Source organism: Notothenia rossii (assembly GCF_949606895.1).
Source record: "Notothenia rossii genome assembly, chromosome: 8".
Lineage (NCBI taxonomy): Eukaryota > Metazoa > Chordata > Actinopteri > Perciformes > Nototheniidae > Notothenia > Notothenia rossii.
The window spans coordinates 72,091,955-72,118,636 of NC_136906.1; the positions used below are offsets into that span (position 1 = coordinate 72,091,955).

General features: G+C 40.2%; 2 protein-coding genes across 7 annotated transcripts; one reads left to right on the plus strand and one right to left on the minus strand.

Moving 5' to 3' along the window:
• Window positions 1-177: 177 nt before the first annotated feature.
• taf1a (TATA box binding protein (TBP)-associated factor, RNA polymerase I, A) lies at window positions 178-11,964 on the minus strand. 3 transcript variants are annotated; one of them, XM_079646022.1, is made up of 11 exons: window positions 11,826-11,964; window positions 4,847-5,050; window positions 4,365-4,528; window positions 2,908-3,021; window positions 2,619-2,817; window positions 2,311-2,432; window positions 1,976-2,134; window positions 1,717-1,783; window positions 1,388-1,511; window positions 1,110-1,264; window positions 178-964 (listed from the first exon to the last, which is right to left on the minus strand). In XM_079646022.1, the coding sequence occupies exons 1-11, from the start codon at window positions 11,830-11,832 to the stop codon at window positions 918-920; spliced, it is 1,362 nt and encodes a 453-aa protein (XP_079502148.1). In that variant the 5' UTR covers window positions 11,833-11,964; the 3' UTR covers window positions 178-917. The 3 variants fall into 3 exon arrangements, with proteins under 3 accessions (XP_079502148.1, XP_079502149.1, XP_079502150.1); XM_079646023.1 differs by lacking the exon at window positions 11,826-11,964 and adding an exon at window positions 5,710-5,984; XM_079646024.1 differs by lacking the exon at window positions 11,826-11,964 and adding an exon at window positions 5,561-5,699.
• mia3 (MIA SH3 domain ER export factor 3) lies at window positions 6,968-26,614 on the plus strand. 4 transcript variants are annotated; one of them, XM_079646009.1, is made up of 28 exons: window positions 6,970-7,178; window positions 8,548-8,681; window positions 8,781-8,867; window positions 8,960-11,045; window positions 11,793-12,122; window positions 12,517-12,653; window positions 14,891-15,022; window positions 15,320-15,341; window positions 15,439-15,527; window positions 15,634-15,711; window positions 16,941-17,051; window positions 17,134-17,205; window positions 17,291-17,395; window positions 17,523-17,645; window positions 17,736-17,784; window positions 17,966-18,030; window positions 18,140-18,230; window positions 19,138-19,276; window positions 19,812-19,974; window positions 20,065-20,100; window positions 20,242-20,309; window positions 20,866-20,951; window positions 21,184-21,297; window positions 22,291-22,353; window positions 22,442-22,488; window positions 22,603-22,671; window positions 23,423-23,819; window positions 24,756-26,614. In XM_079646009.1, exons 1-28 carry the CDS (start codon window positions 7,058-7,060, stop codon window positions 24,977-24,979), a joined length of 5,238 nt encoding a protein of 1,745 aa, XP_079502135.1. In that variant the 5' UTR covers window positions 6,970-7,057; the 3' UTR covers window positions 24,980-26,614. The 4 variants fall into 4 exon arrangements, with proteins under 4 accessions (XP_079502137.1, XP_079502138.1, XP_079502135.1 ...); XM_079646011.1 differs by lacking the exon at window positions 21,184-21,297 and having other exon boundaries at window positions 6,968-7,178; XM_079646010.1 differs by lacking the exon at window positions 22,603-22,671 and having other exon boundaries at window positions 6,971-7,178.
• Window positions 26,615-26,682: the final 68 nt, after the last annotated feature.

Below are 26,682 nucleotides of genomic sequence, written 5' to 3' on the forward strand. Positions count from 1 at the left end.
TTCCCAGATCCCTTCTGCAGCTGCTCCTGTGGTCGGGCAAGTGCTCTGGGCTTTGGTTTATGTAATGACTGCAAAGCAACACACACACAAACACACACACACACAGTACGGCTCACTGAGTTGCTGCATGGCCAACATTGTGGCAAGCCGAAACAGAATCATTACAAACACTTTCACTTATTAAATTGGCGTGCTGCTGGATGCAGGACTTTATTTTGTGGTTCAGTTTAAAGGAGAGTAAACACAGGCCGATCCTGAAACATACAAAGCCTCTCCTCGGTACAGAAATAGATGGTACCGGCGTGTACAAACCTCAATGTAAAATGAATCTTGACAACACTGCATGTACTATATGTGTGCAAAGAACAAGCACATATGCAAGCTGACCACAATTCAATAATGACCTTTTAGTGAAGGCACCTCTCTCATTTGAGTAAAAAGGACTAAAGAAGGTAGTGAACACATATCAATGTTATTACAATTATACAATTATTACAATGCACATTATGTTACTCCGTTTAGATTTTTCTGACATGAGCATGGCTTGACAGAAAGAAAATCATTTTAGTTTGTCTATTAAGTACACACATGTGACCTTAAAGCCCCTCTGTAAAGCGGCCATACTGTAGGTCAGCTGAGGGCAGAAAGAGACTCCATTCATATGTGCACAGAAACCACGAAACTAACATGAACCAAAAATAGGTGGTCGTGCCCTCCAGATACTGGATGCACAAAAACAGAGAAAGAGCTCCACATAGTGGGCATAGAAGGAACAAGGTTTAAAAGAGGAAAATATACGCATGTGTCAGTTAACCTTGAGTCAATTATTATTATTAACGACTATTCGTTTCTCCGACGGCATCTCGTGAAATTGTAAAGACACTGGTTGATTTTCTTTTTGAATTGTTCTCTGAAGGTCACTTTCTGTTGATTGGCTGCCAGTCTGTGTACTTGAGCGTCAGGCCTGTAAGAAAAAAATGAAAAAATTCAATATTTATGAAGAATTCCACAGTTTTCAGACCAGCTGAGTGTTCACAATGGTGCCACAGAGGACGTATGCTGCTATTCGCACCAGTACAGATCTAACTACGTGATTAACACCTTCGTACCCGGGCAAAGGGTCTTTGTCAGCGGTGCCTTCACTTGCATGAGCTCTGGGTTCTCCTCAGAGTCTTTACTGGCGTGGAAGTTTGTGAAGTGCAGCGCGGGCCACCAGCCCTGTCTGTCAGCCATTTTTGTGGAGACAACGTCCTTCCAGTCTTTTCTGTTTGAATACACAAATATATACAGAAACATTTCCTTTAACAAGAATATGTGACAGATTTAAAAAAAAAAAGGCAGCCTTTTACAAACAGAGCCTACAATTTTCCAAACATTTTCAACGTACTCTAGCTGTAGTTTCTGAATAATGGCCTCTAAACGCTTCCACACGACCAGGTTGCTCCTCCAGCAGGCAAAGTCCAGCATCTCCAGAACAACTCCTAAAGCTTTCTGGAGGTCACTGCTTTTCTCTGTGGGGAGGGGATCATTAGCCAGAGAAATCACAAACACAATTTGTATTGAAACTACTCAAATGTTTTGTCATCTTCAAAACAATAAGCATCCTAAAGTTTCAAATAAGACATCGCTTAATTGAAAACAAATTATATGAATCATTGATTATATGGTAAGACTTTTAAGTTGTTCTTTTTAATTTAGGATCCAATCTGCTTTTACCTGACTGAAGCAGGGAAGAGCTGTACTCCAACATCAACTCATGGCTTGGGACCAACACATGGAGGACCTATGATGTGAGGAAGATAAGTCTTTAGGATGCAATAGACACAGTATATGTTTGTGGGCTTATTGAGAATCTTACAAGTTCCAGTTTTACAACGTTCATATATAACAGGTGCAGGCTGTTTTACATGCATATTCACCGTTGAATGTCTTTCATTATAACATCAGTATAAATAATTGTAATATACAGTTATACCTTCAATACTTTCATCAGTTTCTTCTCTGCAGTATCGCATCGCTTTAAGTACTGATACAGATAGACATGCGCGTTGGGGTTAGGTGGAAAACTGTTGTCATACGCGTAATCATTCAGGACTTTCAGAGCCTCCTCGTGATCCTCGTAGAACTCCAACATCTGCCAAAATAAAACAGTTTGGAAATGTTTCTTGCATTTGGCCTGAAATGTAAGAAAAAATGGCTTAAAATGTTTAATGCATTATCATAAGATTGTTTCTGATTAATTGTGTTTCATCTTGTGATATTAAATATATATTGATTTGATAAAAAAAAGGTAGTTGGGAATGTTCTTACCTCAACGTAACTCAGTATGAAGGGATCCCAGACGCCAGGATTTTTCAAAATCTCCTTTAGATTCACAGAGGCCGTTCTGAAGTAGTTGCGTATGTCTTGGTTCTCAGCGGAGTCTGAATGTTCTGAAACAGTTTACAGCAACAGATGTTTCAGAAACAAATAGGTTCCTATAACCTATTTGTTGTCAGTAGTTACCGAGGCTGGCCTGTAGGTGGCAGTGTGACATCACACAAGCGCTTGCTGCATGTCTGCGTAACTGAGACTGGTAAATAAGAGATGCTCTGGGTGTTAACTGTGTATCAGCTTACCAGTGGAGGAGTGAGTACACTTTTTGTCACACCAGATGATGTAATCCAGTAAACTCCTGTAGGCCTGGATCAGTTTGGTGCTCTGAAACTGATCGGCTGACTCCTTCCCGTACCTCCAGCTCTCAGAGACAGACAGCTGGCGCTTTGCCTCCTCGATGTGGCCGTTCAGCAGCAGGTGGAACGAATGCTCCAGGCAGATCTAGAGACGCACAGGAAGAAGGTCGATACATGTTAGAAAAAGAAAAAAGAAGTGTGTGCATTTTGCAGTCAAGTCTAAGAGCTCACTTACCATCAGGTAATGTCTAACTCCTGAGTGCTTCATTCTTTCATAAATGTTGTTGTAATCTTCCAACTTTGATTTGGGGTGATGGTGAAGGATCTCAGTGCTGATTCTCCAAGTAAGCTAGGGTGGAAAAATAATGTTAATATCAACGACTTGATTACAGTGATTTATAATTGTTAACATAACTTATACTTATGAAAAGCTTTAGAGCGTTTGTTGATGCTTGTATTGTTAAGATGACACCATTGATGAAGCACATAGCCGTGGGACAATTCAGAAGTTATTGTTTTTGAATAAAACAAATCTGCCCTCTACATTTGACTGTTTCCAGAAACAGCTCCCTGCCCTCTGCCCTGTTAACTGCAACCTCCCACTTTTTTTTACTGTTATTATTACTAAGACTTTACTGGCACAAACTTCCAGTGTTTCCCCTATATACGTTCTGCAGCGGCGCAGCATGCACATTGTTTTTTTAATTTAATTGCTTTTCTTTTTCTTTTTTTAATACAGACTTTAACTATTTAATATAGTTGTAAAAAATAAAGTAAGAAATCATTCCAATGTGTACTATATAGGACAATACAAAAAAACATTTTAAATAGGGAGTGATAGTCAAATGCATAAAAAAAAAAAAAAGAATACTAACTAGGTAACATAAGATATGAATAAACAAGTTTAAATGATTTGTTATTGGTTGTGATCATATTCTAAAGACTTTTGGATTATTGCAAAGCTCCCTTTCATCTGAGTGTTGAGAGCTATATCCATAAATTCATTTTGTGCTCAAAGTGCACCAGATTGATCGTCCCCGGACCCCCCTTGAGGATGTGTGGTCCACCCCCAAATAAAGCAGGTCAAAATAATTAAATTGCATACATTTTATTTTGATTGTTTTTTATGTGGATGTGTAGTAGTTGTGTTCAATAAAGGTGATTTAGCAAAATACACCTGTAGAGCCTCAAGAGCCTTTCTTGTGCTGGCAGACACATAGAAACATATTGGAGGGGCGCACTTCGCACCCACAAAAAAATTCCACACGCCCCACGCTCTCATTTAGCTGGGCCCGCGTGCCTTAGCACCGCTGCTATGACTCCATCCTAGGGGAAACACTGAACTACAGTATATCACTAATGCAGAACATGTGTAACATATCTGTCTGTTTTACGGTCTTTGAACAACAGGGGGGTTTGTATGCACCTGAAGGAATGAAAAATTGTCTGGAAAGAATCAATGCTTCATAATGGTAATCTCCCCTTCACTAGTTTAAAGAAATAGGGCTTTAGTTGAAACTTTGGAGAACATGAGGCATGCTGTCCTGTAGAAATACTATCTGCATGGCTTTTCCTTTGGCATTTTGATCGGCCCTTTATCACTATATTGCTCCTGTGATGTTGTAAATGTCTCTACTTTGGGACGAATAAAGGTTTTCTGATTCTGAAACATCCAGACAAAACCAAACCTACCTCCTTATATGACTGAGATGGGCCATTGGTTGTATCTTCTAAAATCTGTGGGTAACAAGCCATATATTCTGCGGCCTCTTGCCATCTGTGATGCAGCAGGGCGTCTCTGATGTGCTCCAGACACACTCTGGTACTCCGGTGAAACCCAGTTTCCCTAGGTGGCTCTTAATTTAAAAAAAACAAGTTATTATTAAATTACATTAATGCACTTGTCGTTAAGATAATTAACTCCGGTTCTACAGCTCGACAGATATACCGGATATTTTTAGGCTGACACAATCCATGAAATGAAGATATTATTTCTAGATTAAATTAAACATATATTTGGCTTTTCTGTAATTGTTTAATTATATTATTAATTTGCCAAAATATAGATGTACTGAAAACAATATGTAAACAATAAAAAAAATATTGGCAGATACAATAATAACAAGTTATCAGTTTATCTCTAATAGGTTCAATTTCGGTAGATATATTCTCACCTGCATGCATGTCGAGGTTAACCAGAGGGAGCTTTGATTTTGTTGATGCTTTTGAAGAATTGTCGCTAAAGGAATCATTGTCATCCTCCAAGTCTTTGACAGCCAGTAGCTCTCTATCCAATTCATCCATAATGAGCCCAGGAGTCAGACTCAGGTACAGCTGCTGTTTATCACTTTCTCTGATGCTCACTGTATGGTGTCCAGCTGCAGGGAAAATAACAGTTGTGTAAAGCACACAACTCCCTTACTAGACATTAACATTGACAAATGTCCTAAGGCATGTCTGAACCGTATTTTTTACTATTGATAAATCTTTCAAATATATTTTCTCGATCCATCAAACAATCTTTTTATCCTTTAAAATATCAGAAAAAGGTGAAAAACATCAATCGTGACTTCAAAAGCTTTATAGGTTTGATTAACCTAAATCCCCAATATATTGAATTTACTTTAGAGCAAGACAAGGAAAAGCAGTAAGTATCAAACTTGAAAAGACAGAACATGTATTGATATGTTTTGCTTGATTACATTAACAGTTATATTATAATAAACAATAGCTCCAGAATAGCTTTGCAGTCAACCACTTCTTTATTAAGCAGACCGAAGTGATTACAGATGGACAAACACTTTGACATCATTGGTAGAAATGTGTAGAAACCTTTAAGTCTTCAATTAATTTAAATGAACTATGTGTCACTGTAGTTTGAGGCTCACCTAGATGGTTAGCTTTCTCAGCATAGTTTTGAATGGGAAATGTTCACCGACAAAGCTACACATATTACTGTTAAATACATATATCAATGTGAAATCTCTTAAGTGAGAAGAAGCCACCCTATTCTCTTTAAAAACAAATCAGCTCCTACCTGATGAGCAGTAACGATGGTTCTGAAGGTAAACAAAGCTAAATTCAAGTCTAAAGTAATCTGCATCGGCGAGCTAACGATATAATCCAATGGACAGCTTCTATTCCGAGTTTGAGTCTTAAAATTAATGTTGTACTGTGTTTTTGCCTCTTGAGTAATGTGTCTTCCACATGATGTTAACAATGCTTTCAGGACGTTTCAGAACTGTACCTACGGAAGTGAAAAAGCAAAGCTGCAAGATTATTGGCTGCTGTGACCGGAAAAGGCGGAGCAAAGAGATTCTTCTTCTACGCTTCTTTTTATTACTTAGCCAATTTAAGGTCAAGTGAGGTTTATTTACTCCCAGTTTACAGGAGTAAAGCAGGTACGCAGAGATAGTTGTCAATTTGAAGGAGACGTTCTCTTTCATGCTAAATATGTGGAATACGGTAACAAAATGAAAACAAAAGTACTAAATATTTGTAATAATTAAGTAATACATTTATAAAAAGGTTTCTGTTTTTCTAAGGGGTTCCCATATTGTTTTATTATTGCCATATTTTCATTATTTCTTCGTGTCAACAAATTACATAGTTCACATGGAAAAAACAATACAATTAGTTTGATTATAGCTAAAGTTCCGGGGATTGAAATTGGGCTTCAGTGAACATTTGTACTTGTTTCATTGATATTTGTGAAAGCCTTGTTTTTAGGATGTTTTTATAAAATAATAACTTATTACCTATTGTGTGTCTTTTGTTTTGTGATGTTCTTATTATTTGCCTCTGTATTGTCAATATGCTCAATTATTCCATACTTATTTTATCTTACTTATCTAGGTTTCATTGTGTTAAATAAGAATGGTTGGCTACATTTTGACATAATTGACATTATATAGCATTATTTTTTTCTGTTTGCGTCAAGTCCATTTACTTCTACTATAAACTTGAAAAACATTAATAGGCGTATTTCTTTTTTCTATCCCATTTTCGGTACATCGGGCTTAACTACATGTGCTTAAAAATGGCTCTGGTGGGGATTAAATGTCATTACAATGGAGGTCATAATCCTCTTGAGTGAATATTTCAGATTTTTAATCTCTTTTTGTTTGTATTTTTGTTGTCCTTGTCAACGTATTTGATGATTCCAGAACTAACTGCATAAACCAAATGATGAAACTGATTTATTTAGCAGTTTCTCTCTTCATCTTTGCATTGGTTTGAGGTTTCTTCACACTGTCACATGAAGCAGCCAGATCCGGACTTTATATCCTGTGTAAACCTATCCGTGCTACACCCAGCCGGATCTCTGCTGACGTGTCGGCTCCTCCAGCAGTAGCGGAGTCAGCCAGGCAACACAAACTGCCAACATGGCAGCAAAACACTTTTACCGACAGGGATTTTTATTACTTTTATTTAATTTTATTTCAACTGCAGCCTTGGAGAAAAGGTTCTCCGACCTGAAAAGATGCGCCGATGAGGAGTGCAGCAGTAAGTTTGCTGGCTTGCTGTTACTACATCAAGGATGCAATCTTCCCACATCCCTGCAGCTAGCCATAAACTGCGCCTTATCTCTCGACCTGTTGCCAGTCGATATTCGCGACCTGTGTAACCTTCTGTTGTAGTTCAGATGCAGTGTGTGATGCTCATTGAAATCAGGGCAAGCTAATGTTAACATAAGTTATTAGCTTTGGAGGGGGTTATTCTCGTTATGTTGGCCGGTTGCCTGGCAGCTCCGGCCTGCCCTGCTGGGTGTTTAGAGGCTAACGTTAGCAGCTAATTAGCCACCGGCCGGCTTTGGGCAAAAGCTAATGTTTTCTATGGTTATCTTTATCTCCTCTCCTCTTATATATTGTTACTTGAACACAGACTAATGTTACTCCAGACTGCGTAGCTGAAGTAGCTCACTCTTTACAGTATATGTAACGTTAGTCAAGGTGATATCTGTTCAATGTCTTTTTAACAGTGTAGTGAACATTGTCACCATTCAATCAAATGTAAAGGCACCTAAGTAAGCTACAGTAAAAGGATAGTTTCCAATTGCTGTTATGCTTGCTAGCATGATAGAAAAATAAACAACATGTAGCTACAATAGTTAAAAACATATTACATTGCTCTACAAGCTATACATTTAAAGAAAACACGAGCGGGCAAATGGGAGATGATACAACTGCAGTGCGAGAACAACCATGTTCAAATTGATTTAGTTGTTGGTTCTCAATAAGCCTCGTCTATCATAACACTTAAATTAACATTATGGTAGGGTCTCTCTTATTATTTAATGTTAACTGAGGTGGTCTATCAATCACATTTTGCATTGCTAACTAAATGTAGGCCAACATACAGTAAAGCCTGAGGGGACATTAAGAGAGCAGTTGTTGTTGTTGTTGTTGTTGTTGTACAAACAATATTTACCTGTAATTATCAGGGTTGAAGAGGGATGATGTAGGTAGGGGATAAGAACTGTTATATTGGCTACTAATGAGGAGAAGCTAATTTTGAGTCATACAACAGTAAAGATAAGAGACATGCAACAAGAACGTTAGTTACTTTTCTACTCCGATGTTTTAAAACAATACCAAACCGGACTACTGACGGAATACAAATATTTTATCATTTGGTTTTAGCACTTCCAGAGGCATGTTGAGCAAAGTATTGACATGCAGTCATTTAAGAGCAAATGAATGTGTTCCAGCTAAGGAGAATATGTGCTGTTTTGTTAATCTTCTATTACATTAAAACCACACATATCATTTTGGTCTATTAGGTTGACAAAACAAGCCATATAAATGGGTCAACTAACTTTGACTTGTAATATTATCATTTGTTGTTTTACATTGACATTACATTTCTTTTGCAGTGCTCCTGATTCGGGGAAAAGCTCTGAAAGATTTCACGGGCCCAGACTGTCGTTTCCTGACGTTCAAGAAATCAGAAACAGTCTATGTTTACTACAAACTGTCGGGTAAAAGGCCCGGTATATGGGCTGGAAGTGTACGTATACTCTGGTTTATATTTTGTTCAAATTTGATAACATAGGTTTTGCTTTTATATTCATGATCCTCAACATGTTTTTCTTATATCTTTCAATAGGTTGGAAGTCACTTTGGTTATTTCCCAGACAACCTTATTACAGTTAACCACGTTTACACGGGGAAAGAATTTGAACTTCCAGCAGAGGTATAAACTAAAATAGAATTTTAAACTTTCAACATACACCTACAAACCCATGTATATTTGGTCATTTAAAATTGTTTTTCTTTTTTATTCAGGAAACAGATTTTGTCTGTTTTGACACCGGATTTGATAAGTTTAACAGTTACGATGTGGATTTTCTATTGGGCTCTTTACCGGAGGATAATGACGGTGAAAATAAGGAAACATCTGACCAAATCGCACTAGCAGAGGACGTGCAGAAAGAAACACAGCCATCAGAACAGGAGGAAACTGAGAGTGAAAAACAAACTGAGAATCATGATGACTCTGAGGGTCTTGATGTAGTCCCAGATGATGAAAGTGCCTCCTTACCGGAACCTGACGTGGCAACTGAATCACCTTCTACAGAAGAAGAAGAAGAAGAGTCTGAAACTGAAGCTACTCCCGATGCTCCTGAAAGCCCAGCAGAGCACACAGAAGTGAAGAAAGAACGTGCATTCAAGTCAGTTCTTGAAAAGGTTGTGTTTAGAAGGAGTGAATCCAAAGATAAAGCCACCAAACATGAAGAGAAATCTTTGCCTGAACAAGATATTGTTACAGAAAACGAACCAGTCACAATTTCTGAAGGAATGCAAATCCCTGAGTTAAAAACTACCTTCGGATCGACTTTCGATGCTGTTGCCTCTGATGACGAAATCACCCGGAGTGTAACCCCGTATGAAGAGGAAGAGGGTGAACTTGTTGACAATCCTCCCGAAGAGGACATTGATGTGAAAGAAGAAATTCCATTGCTGTCTTTCTCTGAAGAAAACGTAAACGCACCAGCATCGGATTCCCTCAAAAAGCAGGCGATTCCTCCAACTACAGAGGAAGTTAAACCGGACGTTGCAGAGAAGAAGAACATGTGGACGTCTATCGGGGAGGCCGTTTTTTCAGTCGTCACCGGTGGAGAGAGGACAGCAGCAGATTTGACCTCGGAAGAGGACGATGATGATGAGGATGAGGTAGAAGACACTCCTCCAACACCCCTTGAAGCAGCCGAAAAAGCTGTAGAAGAAGAAGAACCGCTATCTGTAGAATCACAACAAGAGCCAGAGATCATCGAGACAGACTTGGTGGATGATGATGATGACGATGAGGGAGAAGTGATCGGACCCGAGGACGCTGCGGAGGAAACTTTAAAACCAACTGATGAGCCGACTCACCATCAAGTAGAAACAATATCCGTAGATCCGGAATCAGACGATGAAACCGCTGCCATTCCTGATGATACCCAAAACTCTGATAATGAAACATCAGAGGAACCCATTGAGCACAAAGGGGAGGAAGAGGTTAATGATGATGATGATGATGATGATGAGGGCTTTATACATGAGGCTGATGATGTCGTCGAAAATAATATGGATGAAAAGGCAACTGTGACGGATCATAAATTACCTGAAATCGAAACACATCAAGACGCGTTCACAGAGGAGATAGAATCAAATCATTCAGATATAAAAGATGGTGAAAAGACAGTAGATGACACTCGACCTCATGACGTACAGTTAATGACTGATTCAAACAGGAATGACAGTGAACCAGAATTATCTGTGGAGGAACCGGAGATTCAAGAGGAAGATCTTACAGAGGTGTTGAATGATGAGATAGAGATAGACGAGCAGAAAGCGGAGCAGAAACAAGAACTGCTTGAAGATGAAAATGCCCTTTCCTTCTCAAAATCAGATACCTCTGACGAACCCTCACCTGAAGCTGCTCTGCCCACAGTGTCAACTCCAGAGCCGGAATACAGCGACAGCGTCATGAGACTGACTCTGCTCAGATACCATTTCTCAGAAGAGAAAATGGAGCGGTTTCAAAAGCTGCTCGGCCTCAGTCATCTCTTCAGAGTGGAGGCCATGTTCTCTGAGTTTGACACGGAGATGGAGGTCAGTCGTCTCTCACACACAGGCACCTCACAAGATATTGAAAGTGTCCTCGAGGGCATCATGGAAACCTCGGAGAACTCCATCCTGGACGAGATTGAGAAGATGCTGGATGGCCAACAAGCAAAACGCAACTATGTCGAAAATACGGACAAAAGTAGTACCGACGAGGAAACTGAAATCCTGGATGACTTCCAGGAGCTCGCATTCGCCCTACGCCAGAAGTATTCGACAGTCAGTGACAGCACGCCTCTGGCTTCATCGGATAATGATAAAAGTATGTTTATTTTTGTATTCTGAACTTCTGATTTGGGCTTTTCATACACAGGTAAAGGGAGTTGCATCAGCTTATGTCAGAATTTGACACTGTGGCATGGCACACATGCAGCGCAGAGCATTCCTTTTGAGCACCGTTCAGACCAGTATCTTGTTTCGAGATATAACACCTTCGTCCTATTTAAAGGGATTGCATTTAACACCTAACATCAAAAGTGAACAATTGAGATTTTCTTTTTCAAACGGCACACAACACCAAATTCCAACTAATGAACAAAAAAAACATAAAATACATGCTCCGTCTTACAGTCTCACACTTTTTTCCCCCTCTACTTCTCTCCTACAAAGTGCACTCTGCTGTGTAAGTGGACTCTGTGTGGACGATATTATGTAATTTGTATCCACAACGACCTTTGTCCTTTGTCTGTAAATGTCAAGACATGTGTCTATGTGCGGTCCCTAAATCTGCTCACCTTACAGTTCAATGATTTCTCTTACAATTATAGAGTCACATTAACCTCCTATTAAACAAATACCCTGCTCCTTAAGAAAGCAATAGACCACACCTGTTTTTATTTGACCAATATGTTTGATTAGTTGTTGGCAAGCTATCACCTCACAAAACAAAACAAACAAAGTCTACGATCCTTTTTAACCTAATGCTTTTAAGACAGACCTGGATGTTACCCCCTTCACTAATCCCTAATTCCTCTTCTTTTCTTGTTTTTTTTTCAATGTCTTGTCGTAGATGAGCACATATTAAAGGTAAAAGAGGACCAACCTGTCATTGTTGAAGAAGACAGCGTTGTCAGCGTCCCTGAGGCCAAGAGTGAGGACAACCTCACAGTCACAGATCAGGAGCAAAAGCCAGCTGTGAGTGAAGACGAGCCATCGATTCTGGAAGAGGTGCACCGTGGACCGGAGCTCAGTGTGGAGGAGGATGGAGGACACTTTAACAAAAACAAAGACAATCAGCTGAGCTTCAGTGCATCAGACGAGCTGCCTAAAGTTCCTCAAGCCACTCTGGAAAGCCCCTTAGACCTTGGCCTCGGTGTCGAGGTGGAGCACTCGCCCTCAGGTTGGTTATCTAAATTACATAATCTTTTCTTATTTATATTAAGTTTATTGATCTGTCTGCAAAATGTTACTTATTGTATGCTACACAATATGCCTTCTTGCTTTCCACGATGGAGGTTTTTCTACTTCGATATAAAGATAACTTGTACTTCTTTTGGCCATGCCCTCTCCCACATTTATTTCAAAGATCACCAATTTTTTTTGCCCTGATCAGAAAAAGTAAACCTGTTCCTAAATAAGTATTCTTGAGTTTTTCTTTACCTGTATTTTTCAGAATTTTTCAGAATTACATGATACTTTTAACCATTTTAATTGCTTGAGATGACTAACTGTAATGTAGGATTATTCACTTTGTCTGCCTAAAACACAGAACTGACCACATTTTGTTTCATCAGGATCTTTGGACCCCATGGAACCAGTGCCTGAAATTCCCAAAGAAGATGAAGGAGTGGGATTATTCTCCACTGGGATTGTTTACATGGGCTGCATCCTTTCTATAACGAAGAATAAAATTGCAGAGTGGGCTATTGAGGTAAGACTATATACTGTTAGCAATTGCACACATATAATAAAAGAGAAATATATGCAATGTTAGATAATGGAATGAGATAAATAGAGAAATAGAAGTATACATACATGAAAACAGTGTATTAAACATTAGTATTTATAGCAGTCCATATCCATATGTATGAATACAAAAAACTCAAATGTTAGGATTTGGTCTAATAATATATATTTTTAACAAAAGTAGAAAATAATATATATGTTACGGGCCAATGATACGCCCCAACTGGTATCAATACCCCAAAATCGTACTTAAGTACAGTACTTGAGTAAATGTCGTCAATACATCACACCATCCATTACTGACCTATTGCTCCTAAATCATTTTAACTGGCATCCTCCAGCACTTCCACATCATGCGTGCTGATCAAGTAAAGGCTCAAATTTCCGATTCTCCCTGAACGTCGCAGGGCCGTCCCCCTGTCTTGTTGACTGTCGCGGTGTAGGCTGAAGTTCAACACAGCCGGTGTTCAGCTGGCTACTATTACAACTGACCGGCCTTATTTTGGCACAAAAAGGCAACCACAAGTTGTACTCTGTGCCTGCATTAATTTCGGTTCTTAATCTCTTGTTTTTTTTTTGTTTTTTTTAAATGTAATGCGTGTTTTAAAGCTCCAGCTCAGCTAACGTCTCCTGCTTGTCCTGCTTGTTTTTGATTAGTGAATGGAATACGACGACTCATCTGTTATAACCTTTAGCCAACCGTTGTTGCCAAGTAACCTTCTCAAATATCCATCTAACATTGTGGGTGTTTGTTTCACGTTTATTGAATTCATCCTCACGCAAAGGGGGTTTACCGTTAACGACTAACGTCAGCTTAACTGCACGGTTTACTTAGCTTACGTGCTAGCAAGCTAATATCTGTCAAACTAGCACAACGTTCCTGGTGCTAGTTTCGTTTTGTTTTAAACAAAAACTAGCATGGAGAGTGATCTATTAACCCGACCTGTAATCGCACCGGAGCATGTTTACATGATGTTTCTTAAGGAGCTTCAACATGTAAGTGAAAGACTGAAGCACTCTGTGTATGTTTTATTATGCTACCATGGCCTGCTGACGTGTTAATGTGCATATGGCTGATTCTCATCGACTTGCACGCTAACTACTCCTAAGTGTACTCACCAAACATGTTACTCACCGTAGGATTCTCCTCTTAGATGTTGACGGAAGATCTTTAACTCCCACATTTTTTGTTTTTATTGTTTTTTCTGGAGATTAGATTTTGAATTAATCTTAATATGGTTGCAGTCCTGTCTCTGTGCATTGCTGTTAGAAAGTCGACTTCTGAAATGAAGCTGGTTGAAAAGAGCATGTTTTTCTTTCCAGGCAGTGTAGTTTAATTTATTGTTAATCCCTTTGTTTCATTGAAGCCATAGTGTGTGCGTTTGTTCCTCTCTGAGCTGCCACATGCTCAGTTCAAAGGTTTCTTTGCTGTTAATCCAATATTCAGGGTCATGAGTGGACAGTAATGAAAACCCAAATCATGGTCCATTTTGGCTACTGATACAATTCATAAATACGTCAGTCTGTTGGCATTAAACAAGCATTGTATGTTGACTTATTCTATACAACACCAGGCTTGTAGTAGTAAATAGTTTGTGTCCGAATAAAGCACTGCATTGCTGCCTTTTTATAGTGCAAAACACAATAATCCCTCCATTTTTGTGTCAAAAAACATGTTTTCTACAGGATTAAACATGCGTGTGGTTGTGTAAGCGGCAGGATACTTCTGCAGAGAGCAGATTAGTTTTGCAACCGTATGCCTGTTGCTGCTCTTGGGTTGTGTGCTTTTAAAACATTTCTGTTTGTTGCATTAGGCTTGGTTTGATTAGTATTGTATGGTAATGCTCTGATATCTTGATTAGCTTTCCTCTTTGTTGCGTGATAAGATCATCATTAATTCATTTTGTTGTAATGAATCTCAATATCTCAGTCTAGGGGTACGTGTACATATTGTAAGTTACTTTAAGCCTTACCTGATGTAGATTTGAAGTGTCTTGCTGTGCTTTGACAAATATTGCCTTCTGTCTCTATTTTTAGCTTGTCATAACACTGTTCACATCCAAACACAGCAAGAGGGGTACACCGGTACATCCCCCTCACGTTTTAAGCCATAGATCTGCTATCTATCTAGATGCAGTTCATTATTCCTGACCATGTCCCACTCCTTTACTCAAAATCTTAGATGTGTTTGTGTGTCTTCAGGTGATTTCATTACTGCCAGAAGAGTGGAAGCCAGGGGAAACCTTTTTCGGTTGTCCTTGGCAAGCTGTCATCATCACTGGTTTGGTTGGAGTAGTGACCTTCATCTTCTTCTTCTGGAGGACTGTGTTGGCAGTAAGTGTTGGAACATTACCGCTGCTCGAATTAAACATGTTGTATTTATATAAGCTTGATTAGGATTTTATTCATAATGCATTGAAATGTTAGTATTGGACCCTTTTTTATCGCTCATCGTTATCACCCATCATTTTGAGGTTGACATAATATATGTTTCTTTTCTGGATAATTTATACACTTTTTCTGACGTGATAAAGCTACATTACTGCATGTACGTAACCATTGTATTTTTTTCAAACTGTGTTGGTTAGACTTCCAATTTATCTTTTCTTTTTGCTTTGCGAAACATTTTAGGTGAAGAAGAGAGAATACCTTGGTAAGTTTTCACTTTTTCTAACATCACATCACATAGAAAGGCAGAAGTGTCAAATCTAGCAGTTTGTTTAGTTTTTGTTTCACTTTTGTTGACACAGTGGATGAAAAGAAGCTGACAGAGCAAATGTTGGTGTTCAAAAAGGAGAAGAATGAGGCCATCGCCCATATGGCTGATCTTCAGAAACAGGTGAGCTACAAGAAAATGTGATCAAATATTTATGAGCTACATTTTAAAATATTTACGTCGTCTTATTTATTTCTGAACTTTCTAAATTGTTTTTTTTCTTTTGAAGACTGAACACCTGAAAGAAAGTCAAAAACAGTCGAAGGAAACCGTTAGTTCTACAATGAAAAAGATGCAAAACCTACAGGTAAGCGCAAAAGATACTTTTGGTGTTTGTATATTAGCATTCTGTGTTTAGCTTAAGTAAGCGTCCTTCGACAAAAAGCAATGCAATTTCTCTATAGGATTTTGGAAAATAGCTGGAAATAAGGTCCGTGGTTGAGACACATTTAAGAGACGGGTCACGTTTTGTTCAGCCGGATAATCTCCACATGTCTACCCTACTTTTATAATTTTCTAATCATAAATCTACTACTACGAACTACAGCAGGGTCGCTGCTTCAACGTCACGCCAACTTAAGATCCATATTCAAAACTACAGATTCAAAATGGTACAAGTTGAAGCGTTTGTTTTAACAGTTTGCAGGAGGCAGGTACTTGCTTTCAAGCAGAACACGGGGAAAAATAAACTTAGCGAGAGTGTTTACGTGTTCAGTGTAATGACGTACAACGGCCTCGACAACTTCTGTTCAATCAGGAGAGACGGTTTTGATGAAAGAATACATATTTATTGCCAGGAATACACAAATGAATGTAATGGAGTTTTGGCGATTAGGCCCCGTTGTGCAGGATTATCATTCGGGAGGGGAGAACCGATCCAATGAAACCCCCCCGGGGTCTAAACACTGGTGGTGGTGAATGGATGGTTCGGTTCGGTATGAAGGGGAGGGGCTTAGCTTGACCCTGGATTCAGAGGGACAGGAGGTGAAAAGGGGTGGAGGAGGGTTGCATCGAAATGACAGCTGTCAGAGGGGAGAGCAGATTTAAAAGGTTTAGCAGAGCGATATGATAGGCTTGTGAGAATAGAGCGAAGTGATTGGTTGAGCTGGAGAGTGACGCCCCCGATCACTTATTGAGAGGAGAGAGAGTAGTAACATAGAAATAGTAAATGAATGAGTAAAGAAGGTCTTCCTGGTTGAACTTGCGCTGAGCTTCATTAGTCCTATTCAGCCACTTGTTAACAACCATCGTTTCTCAGACACGTAAACTCTTCAAAAATCACCAGTGGGGTCACTGCTGATGTATTTAATGTCGTAGAACAAAACGTGATCCGTCTCTTCAATGTGTGTCAACCACAGACCTTATTTTCAGCTATTTTCCAAAACCCTATGGAGACATCCCATTTGCTTTTTAGCGAAGGAACCGGAAGTGCTCAAATGCTAACTTACTTCCGGGTTTTAGGACGCGTCACTGCGGCACTCTATAGCTTCTGTTTTTAGAACTGTCAGTAGCATTTTCTCTCATGATCTTTTTCAGAGTAAAGTTTTGGAGTCAGAAACACGGAACGAACAGATTTTTGAAGAAAAGAAGAAATATGCAAAACTACTGGAAAACGAGAGGTCAAACTCTCTGCAGAACAGCACCAGGGTAACATCTTCATCTTTTGTCCTTCCTGTTATTTCTTTTGCTGCGATCTCAGATTCCTAATACTTAACGCTTTCTTTAACAGATCGAGAAATTGGAGAAGTCAAACGAGAAGCTACAGCTCAGCAGGAAAAAGGCTCAGGAAGCTCTCGCTAAGGTACGAGTCGACCCCTAATCTTCTGCAAAATCATACAAGGCTTGTTGTTTCATATTCTCACTGTGACTGCGTGTATTTGCCACAGACTACCGTTCTCCTGGACGAGGCCAAGATCCGTGAAGATGCCCGAAACGTTCAGCGCAAATGTCTCGAGAAAGATTACACGGCACTAAAAGAAGAAAATAAAACCGTAAGACAATCGGTTGTTTAAATAGTTATTGGTCACTTTTGTTTTGTTGGTCAACGGGCATCTGATTTCCACTGTGAAAGAAACAAGATGGGATTTAGATGCACCCTTTTTTCATTCATTCTTCCAGCTGAAGACAACCATTAAGAGCTGGGAGGAAAAACACAAGGAGCACAACGAGAAGATTAAAGTCTACCAGAAGTCTCAGAAAGAGCTGGAGGACTCGGTGGTCCTTAAGGATCACAACGTGGAGGTCAGAATTGTTTCCTACTGTCACTATTGCTCTTGGATATCTGATGTCATTCCTAAAAATGCATCAACTTACCCCATGTCTCCCTCACAGGTGCTGTCCGATCTTCTGGCGGACCTGGACGCTTGTGATTCACAAAAAGGTGACACAAAAGTTTTAGCCAATGGTGAAGTAGCACCTGGTTAGTTCAACTCTGTCACTAGTTATGTTTAGGAGTATTGCACTTGCATATAGATTCAGTCGTTTTTAAACCACTACATGTTTTGTCAGTCACAATATGATGTTGGGTTCAGCTTCGTACTTAACGATTAATGTTCGTTCAGGGTCTTCCTCAGACAAGAAGACCGCCATAACCAACAGGATCAAACAGATGATGGATGTTTCCCGGGTAAGATGACCAACCATAGTTATGAATCAAAGATGAATAATAATAATAATATTTAAGATCGTAATCTGCTCTTAAAATGTTTGAATAATGTTGAATAATTCCTCTCCAGGTCCAGACCACTCTCACTGTAGTCGAAGAAGAGCGAGATCGTTTCATGACCAAACTACTGACTGAAGAAAAGACGAGAAAGTCTCTGGAAGGTAAGTCGGTCGTGTTTCTTATCGACTTCGAATAAGGCTTTCTTATCTTTTTTTATCTTTTCTCCTTTTTCTGATTAAACACCTGAAAACATGGACAAATGCATACAGACTGTAGCCAGATGTCTCCTTTGGTAGCATCTTACATTATTTGGTGGTATTTCCAACACTGGTTTGGGTAAAGGAACAACTCTAACTTCTACGTGTCTCTCTCTTAACATACGTTTGTCAGCGTGTCCGCGAGGTCTTAAAAAGTATTAAAAGTCGATAAATCAATTTAACGAAAATGAAGGCTATTAAGTAAGTAAGTATTAAACGGCTTTTTCCAAGGTATTACATTTTGTAGCTTGTTTTCAATAAGTATATAAATTGTCCAAAGAGGTTGTATTCTACAGTCTGCCTGAATGTAATCATTGCGTAGGTGTGTAGTGTGATTCTGTGTAGTTTATTTATGGCATCCCGTTGGATGACGTCATCTGAACAGGACATCGCACGCTCACTGCTTGATAGCGCGCGAAGCTCCGTTTACGCCGGTTGTTAAACAACATCGTTATGGGGAAATGCAAGTCTGCGTCCAAATGGTTGGAAGATAAGGAGGAAGGACAATCAATACTGTATATAGTCAATGTGAGGTAAAGTGTGTCGTCAAGGTAACCGGTTAAAACTCAAAGTGGCGATGAGGTCTTAAAATGTATGGGAAGGGTCTTAACAGGTATTACATTTGACTTCAGGATTCCTGCATTTACCCTGCACCTGAAAACATGGACAAATACATGCAGATGTAGCCAGATGTCTCCTTTGTTAGCTTCTTACATTATTTGGTGGCATTTCCAACACTGGTTTGGGTAAAGGAACAACTCTAACTTCTACGTGTCTCTCTCTCTTCACACACGTTTGTGTTTTCCAACAGAACAACACCAGGAACTGGATCATTCAATTGCGACCCTCAAAAGCGATAAGAGCCATGTAGAAAACCAGTTCAAGATCCTCCAGCAGAAAAACGAAATCATGGTTGAGATGTATCAGCAGAAGGAAAACGCTTTGCAGCAGTAAGTGAAACAACCCATCTTCAATTTGTGATTAGCTACCGTGACACAGTGTAGACATTCTGCTATACACTGTTTCAGCATCACTGTTTCAGCATCACTGTTTCAGCATCACTGTTTCAGCATCACTGTTTCAGCATCACTGTTTTAGCATCACTGTTTCAGCATCACTGTTTTAGCATCACTGTTTCAGCATCACTGTTTTAGCATCACTGTTTCAGCATCACTGTTTCAGCATCACTGTTTCAGCATCACTGTTTTAGCATCACTGTTTCAGCATCACTGTTTTAGCATCACTGTTTCAGCATCACTGTTTCAGCATCACTGTTTCAGCATCACTGTTTCAGCATCACTGTTTCAGCATCACTGTTTTAGCATCACTGTTTCAGCATCACTGTTTTAGCATCACTGTTTCAGCATCACTGTTTCAGCATCACTGTTTCAGCGTCACTGTTTCAGCATCACTGTTTCCTGAATAATAGCAAGAGCCTTTGAAATGGAGAGCATTTGGAGAATCTTTGTTTCTGTGGATTCACAGGAGACTAACGAACGAAGAGTTGGAGCGACGCAGCAAAGAGAGTCAGCTGACCGAGGTGGGGGGGAAAGCTGTGGAGGCGGAGGAGCAGGTGAAAATCTTACGGCACCGCATCAATGAGATGGAGGAGCAGATGAAGAAGACGGAGGAGGTCTATAAAGAGCAGGTAGGTGTTCCTTTTGAAATGAGCAAGGACGAAGAAGCAGCTTCCTGATCGCTGACTAAAAGTTATTTTTCTGTTATCTTTATTTTCTAGGTTAAAGAACAGGAAAACAAAACTCACTCAAACTGGGTAGGTTTCACAAAGTGGCTCAACTTATACCCGAATGCTAATATGCTATAAATGGATATTTTCAGCCTGTTTAAAGATTGATTATTATTAATGGAAGCATTCAGATTCTAGTTGCCCACTAATCCTTGAATATCTTTGCAGGTAAATGCTCGTAATGCAGAGCGAGCTCTCAATCAAGAGAAGCTCGAATCATCAAAGCTCCGGGAAAAGTGAGTGTTGGCACTCCAAAGTATTTTTTTAAAGGTTATACTAAATAACATTTAGAACACAGTCGCTCATTTCTCCCGTGTTATTATCCAAAGTTAATGTAAACTTGAATGATGTACTTCATTTGAATGTAATAATTATGTTGTTTGTGGAAGCGCATCATGCATTGAGAAATGAATCTGAACTTTTCGATCCGTTACGATTTATAAACTGAAGCAATATAAAAATGAACCCCGAGTTTTAAACATCAATTTAAATGGAAGATCCCCATAGGCCCACTCGATCGGATCAGCGATCGGCCCCAAAAACCCTGATCGGAGCATCCCTAATTATGACATATCAGTAGAAAGTAAAAACATATTTAAAACAATTGATCGATTGGTTCCTCTCCTCAAATGAGATCATTTACTTTTTCTCTCTTGTCTTCCCATTTCATTATTAATGAAGTATTGTTAATAGTGTTGAGAATTGTATTGACTGTTGTTGGGCAGATGAGCAACTTGATGTACCATTGACCTTATTTGCATCTAACCGCCTCCCCTCTGTGTTCTCTAACAGACTGGGAGTTCTCACCTCTCAGCTGAACGACCGCCGCGCTCCTCTCTTCAGACCAAACTCTGGACAGCATGCCGGCCCTCGCCAAGGTAACCGGGACACACGGCTTCTCCTGCTGTTTCCTCTCCATCAGGTCCCTTCTCATCCTTCAGAGCTCTGAGAACAGGAGGCTGCTTTCTAATCATATCGTGCACGTTAATGAGGAAGAGGTCTTGTTGTTTGAATGTGCCTCACACAGCCTGAAATGAGGACCCACGTAAATGTAATATATTGTCAGCTGTTTCTTTTTCTATCAGTAAACAGATGGTTTGATCATAACAGGTGATTCTTACGGGCCCTCTCCTGTGAGTGGGGGTGCACCCTCCCCTCCTATAATGATAGAGGGTCCCAGGCGCCCTCCTTCTGCCCCAGTGGGGCGAAGAGTTGACCCGTATGGTGAGTCCCAGTGGATTACTTCACCCTCTTTATCCTCGTCTCGGTTGGACTTCATCCCTCCACCACCACCTTTGTCTCCTTGAGTCTTCCTCCTTTTGCACACCTGACTTCATCTCCTCGTCAGAACTTTTACCTTCTTGATTTCTCCCTTTTTATTTCCTTCATGTCAGTGTGTTACTTCCTGGTTCCTCTTTCTTCAACCCACTACTTCCTGCTTCCTGTTTCTTTAAGTTGAATCATTTCTTTTGGTGTTGCTGTTCAAATGGTCTTCACCTTTTTGATCTTTAAAGCCCTTTAAAACTCAATTTCAATTTTCAAATTACAAATAAACAAAGTGATTCTGTGTTCTTCTACGTTTTAACTCGGAGTGTTAATGGAGCTCGAGTAGATAATTACACATAATTCATTTTCATGTAATCGTTTATTTGAACAGGGACAGTGCACATTGATGAACACTTTAAACAAATAATGCTTCAAATGTAAATATGCCAGATTTGAGCTTTGAGCTCATTTCCATCCGTAGTCCCTCACATACAACATTTAAGAACATGGCATTTATAAACATAGCAAAACTAAATACATGATATGCAGAAAGGGCAAGAGCAGCATATACAAGTATTTACCACATGGCAGTACAATGTAGCCGCTACGACACATTAAGTGCGAGAGGAGACACCCCTGTGTTAAAGTGCATTTAGCGGTGATTACACGTCTGTTTGTTTCTCAGCCATTCTTTGAGTTGACCTTTTAAAGCTATTGAGAGTGGGACAGTCCCGTATCTCAGTTCAATTAGAAACCAAGTTTTTTGGGGCTTTAAATTCATCAAGAATGCTTTTGTTCCTCATTCTATTGTCCTCGTGAGGTAGAGGTGACCAGTCTTTGCTCTGGTTCTATTGAGTTCCCTGCTCGTTTGTCCCCGTGTCCTCCCTGGACATGAGCTACAGGGACAGTCTTGAGGGATTTAGTTCATCGTGTGTTTTGTTTTCCCCTCAGGTCCACGACCTCCCTCAGACCCACACGGCCACTACGCTGAGAACAAACACATCCCGGGGATGGGTAAGTCGTCTCCAGTCTCTCTATTTCCAATGTTTCACCATCATCTCCGAACCTTCTGACTCACCCTGTGCTGTTTCTCCTCTTTCAGACATGATGGGCCCCCGCAGCTCATCACCCACCAACATGGATGTGTCGGTACGTTTTTTTTATTCCTAATCAAATCTGATAATATTTACGTGTTGCCTTCCCTCACTGCCTCTGAAGGGCTGAAGCTCCTACCCACATGTGTGTGTCCTTGCTCTGAAACAGACACAGGCAGTAGATCCTCAGATTAAAGCAGAGGCGGAGGCTGCGGCCTCCACAGAGAGCCCAGAGCCAGTGAGTATAGAGGCTCCGCCCCCGAAAACTGCATCTGGGGAGTTTTGAGGCGTTGGGCTTCACTGGGGCTTAACGGTTTGGGCTGAGTGTGGTTTCCTCTGTCCTCACAGCACGGAGAGGAACTAAGAATGTTCTCATCGAGTCTAATATTTGGGTTGTTGAAAGTTGTGTGTCAGAGGTCGGGTTTTTGTGAAGGCGGTTTGATTTGTAATCCAAATAATCATGGTGTGAGGTTACTACTGCTGCGCCGAATATCTTTTCATTAACATATGAAGCTTCTATTGAGGTTTTCGGATGAAGAATGTCTGTCCTCCTAAAAATACTAAAAAATATGTTTTTATTAAATCTTCATTCAAAGCTTGTTGGTTTGGTCAGAATATTTCATTAGCTAATAACATGTTTTAGAAATGATTTAACCTAAGCAGCAACAACTGGAATCTATTTCTACAAATATCGTTATGCTGAGATATTAGTTTAGCCAAATCTTGTTTTAACAGAATGAATAGACATGCAGAGAAACAGCGCAGCACGAATGTTGGCTCTGAATCCGACTATCAGTGTTTTTAATTGAAGCTTCAAATGATTCGGTGCAGCCCTAGAGGTTAGGGTCATGTGATTAGATCCGTGGGGTGTGGTTTGTGGATCTCTTTACTGCATGACTAAAATCCTAATCCACATACACTCCCTTGCGAGCACCACCAACGTCTCACTGCCTGCATTTTAACTCACTCACTATCTTCGTCTTCTTCAGGGACCTGGATCCTTCCTTGCGTCTCCGATCAGAGACTCTCCAGGGCTCCTGGTCCCAGGTGGCCCCCCCGGCCCCCATGACCCGCTCCTCCCTCCAGGACCCCACGGCCGCCTGCCTCCTCCCGGCCCATACAGAGGCCCCCGGCCAGGCCCCTACCACCTCCCTCCAGGCCCTCACGGCCCCCTTCCTCCCAATGTCCCGCCTCACCTTCACGGGCCTCCACTCCCAGCCAATGGGCACCCAGGTATACCGATGGGAGGAGAGTATGGACCTCGACCCGCCAACGGACATGCGTTTCCCCCACGGCCGGGCCCCGGACACATGATGGATCCTCGGGGCCCCCTACCGCCACACTTCCGTCCCCTTCCACCTCATCACTACGGACCGATGCCCCCTGGTACGTATTATCTGTTTATGGTTTGACTGGAGTGCTGGGAGTTTAGAGTTTCTGTTTGTATGTAGATGGACTTGACCCCATTTTCTAGATAAATCAAATGGTAAAATATCATTTTTTAATCAAGTAGTAAAAAACGTAATTGCAGTTCAGTAATGCCTTTACATTTAGATTTTTTTCTCAGTTAAAACCCCTCACCATATTCAGTTTAATGTTGTATAATATGGAGAAAAGGGTGATCTCTCCATGGCTGAAAACAGCATTCATTTTTGCATGAAAAACTTCTTATACATAAATCAATCATCACAATATATTTTTTCCTGTACACTGAGTGATTTCTCAGGTGACTAGTTGTTGCAGCTCTGCCCATTATGTACTGAACTTTTTAGTTTTTTCAGAACATTGATAGTACGCCACAAGAGTGCAGCACACACTGACAGGATGTGCTGGTTTTAAACTGTAATAAAGTCATTAATAACTCAATTTCTAAAATAATATGTTGTAGGCCAGTGCTTCTCAAAGTGTGGTTCGCGGACCACTGGTGGTTTTTTTCTTCACATTTGAAATAAATGAATACATTTAAGTTTTCCGCACTCGCGGGAATATCTCCGCAATGGAGCGAGGTTAAGTTTCACTTTCAATTGCATGATATAGCCCAGTGCAACACCTACGTCACACATGTTGCCACTTCTTTGTACCATTTTCAGGCGATTTGTAATCTGTTCTAGAAAAACGATGTGTTTTTTGATATTTGTGGAGTTAGGTGGTCCGCGAGTGTTTTTTAATTGGTTAAGTGGTCCTTGGTATGAAAGTTTGAGAAACACTGTTGTCGGCTACATTGAAAAGACAACTTAGAAATCAGGTTGTGTCTTTAACAGATCCCACTCATGATGTTGTGTCCCTCCTGATGACATCATCTTTTCTCATGTTTCTGTGCAGGTGTCCGTGGACCAATGGGACCTCGTCCGCCCTTCCCTCCAGACACGCGCTACCCAGGACCTCGGGACCACCCCGGCCCCCCCATGAACCTGCCCCCCGGTCCCCCCCACCCTGCACACGGTGATGGGTACGGCCCCCCCCACCCCGACGCCCTCCATAACTCGCACAGCGGCCCCCGACAGGCGGCCCCTCAGGACTCCAGACAGCCCACGGTCAAACCTTAAACACGCCAGCAGCCACGGCAGAGGACTTTACCCAGAATGCATCACTTTAACAACAAGATCCAGTCTGAACTAAGGTCATGGTATTTTTCATATTTCAGTTATAAAATAAAAGCTGCAATTTTGTTTATTAAAAAAGAAAGAATATGGTCCCTAAATGAAAGCATCAATAATGATGTGTCTGAAGTCAATGATTTTAAAAAGGTTTGCCACTTTTCTAAACTGCTTTTTGTGCAATAATAATTAATTATATGCCAGATTATTTTCATTTTTTTGTTCTTTAAAAAAAAAATATATAACGCTAATTTTTAAGGGTCAATTTTTTTAAATGTCATTTCCTGTGGAAATTATTTTAAGAATGGAGAAAAAGGAAGGTGTTAAGCTTCAAGCATTTCAGGAACAACCATAATTTCCCCAAGCTGTTGCTTCAGAGCCGAATGTAAAGGAAATGTGAAATTTGATGGCCAGATGTAACTTATTTTACTATGTTGGTAGACATTTTAATAATAAAGGATGCAAAAGCTGTCAGTGTTATTTTACTAACGGGTAATAGTTCCCTCACAGATGATGTATTTTACACAAGCTTTATATATATTCTCAACATGTGTCTTAATGCTCTATTTGGAATAAAATAAGGCATGCATCTGTGTGGAAGCAGCTGAGACAGAAGCATTATCTTTAGTTCATGTTCATTTCAATCAGGTTACATGTTGACATCCAAACGCCGCATTTCTGACACATTTGAATTTTTTACCAAAGTTTTTTGGAGAGCATGAAAACAGAATTCATAGCCCTTTGTTAAAATGATAAAGTAAGAGTCCTTTACTAGATGGGAAAATTCTGAAGATTTAATTTAATTGCTTTTTGAGAGTAAAGTCAAACCTTAAAGGTAGGGTAGGTAAGAATGGAGAAACCAGCTCGAGTCAGCTAGAATTTGAAAATACACAACCGGAACAAATCTGCCCCTTCCTTCAGACTTCCTTACAGAGCCCCTCCTCCAACACACACGGACGCGCACATGACCAATGAGGGCACGAGATAAGTTTGTGTGTGAAGAAGACTCCTTCATCACAGTTGACATAGGCATAGGGGCATGGTAAAAGGCACACTGAGGGAAACACACTAATAACTTTGCTGGACATTGATAAAATAAAACCTAAGTCATTGTTTGTTCAAGACAGCTTTATTTGAAATCATACATAACAATGCTGTACCAAAATAACCTGCTAACCCTCTCGTTCAAGGTTGTGAAGTCCAAACAGAGCAACAGAAGCTCAATCAGTGGAAACACCTGTGCTCGATTGGAGCATACCATGTAGTGCATGGGCACGGGTGACCATTTTCTTCCAAGTGTAAAAGTGTTATTGTTTAAGGCTTTTGTGGTCAGAAATGTAGAATATGTTGACCTATTTGATTTGTTGTTTGTCCTATGGGGAGGGGCTTAACATATATAAACCTCTGGCCACAAGTGTTTTGGAGTTAGTCTGACTGTGGCTGTAGAGCAGAGGGGTACCAGTTATATTTCTTCGACCTGTACATATATTGAGGTTTGTTTTTCTTTCTATTTTGGACTGTAGATCCTTGTTACTTTGTGTTCTTTCAGCATTTTGGCTGTTTTAATAAAAGCACTTAAGGATACATTTTGTGTGACTCTAGCCATCTTAATTCATTCCTAATTTTTTCATCAACCCTTTTTGTAACATTGT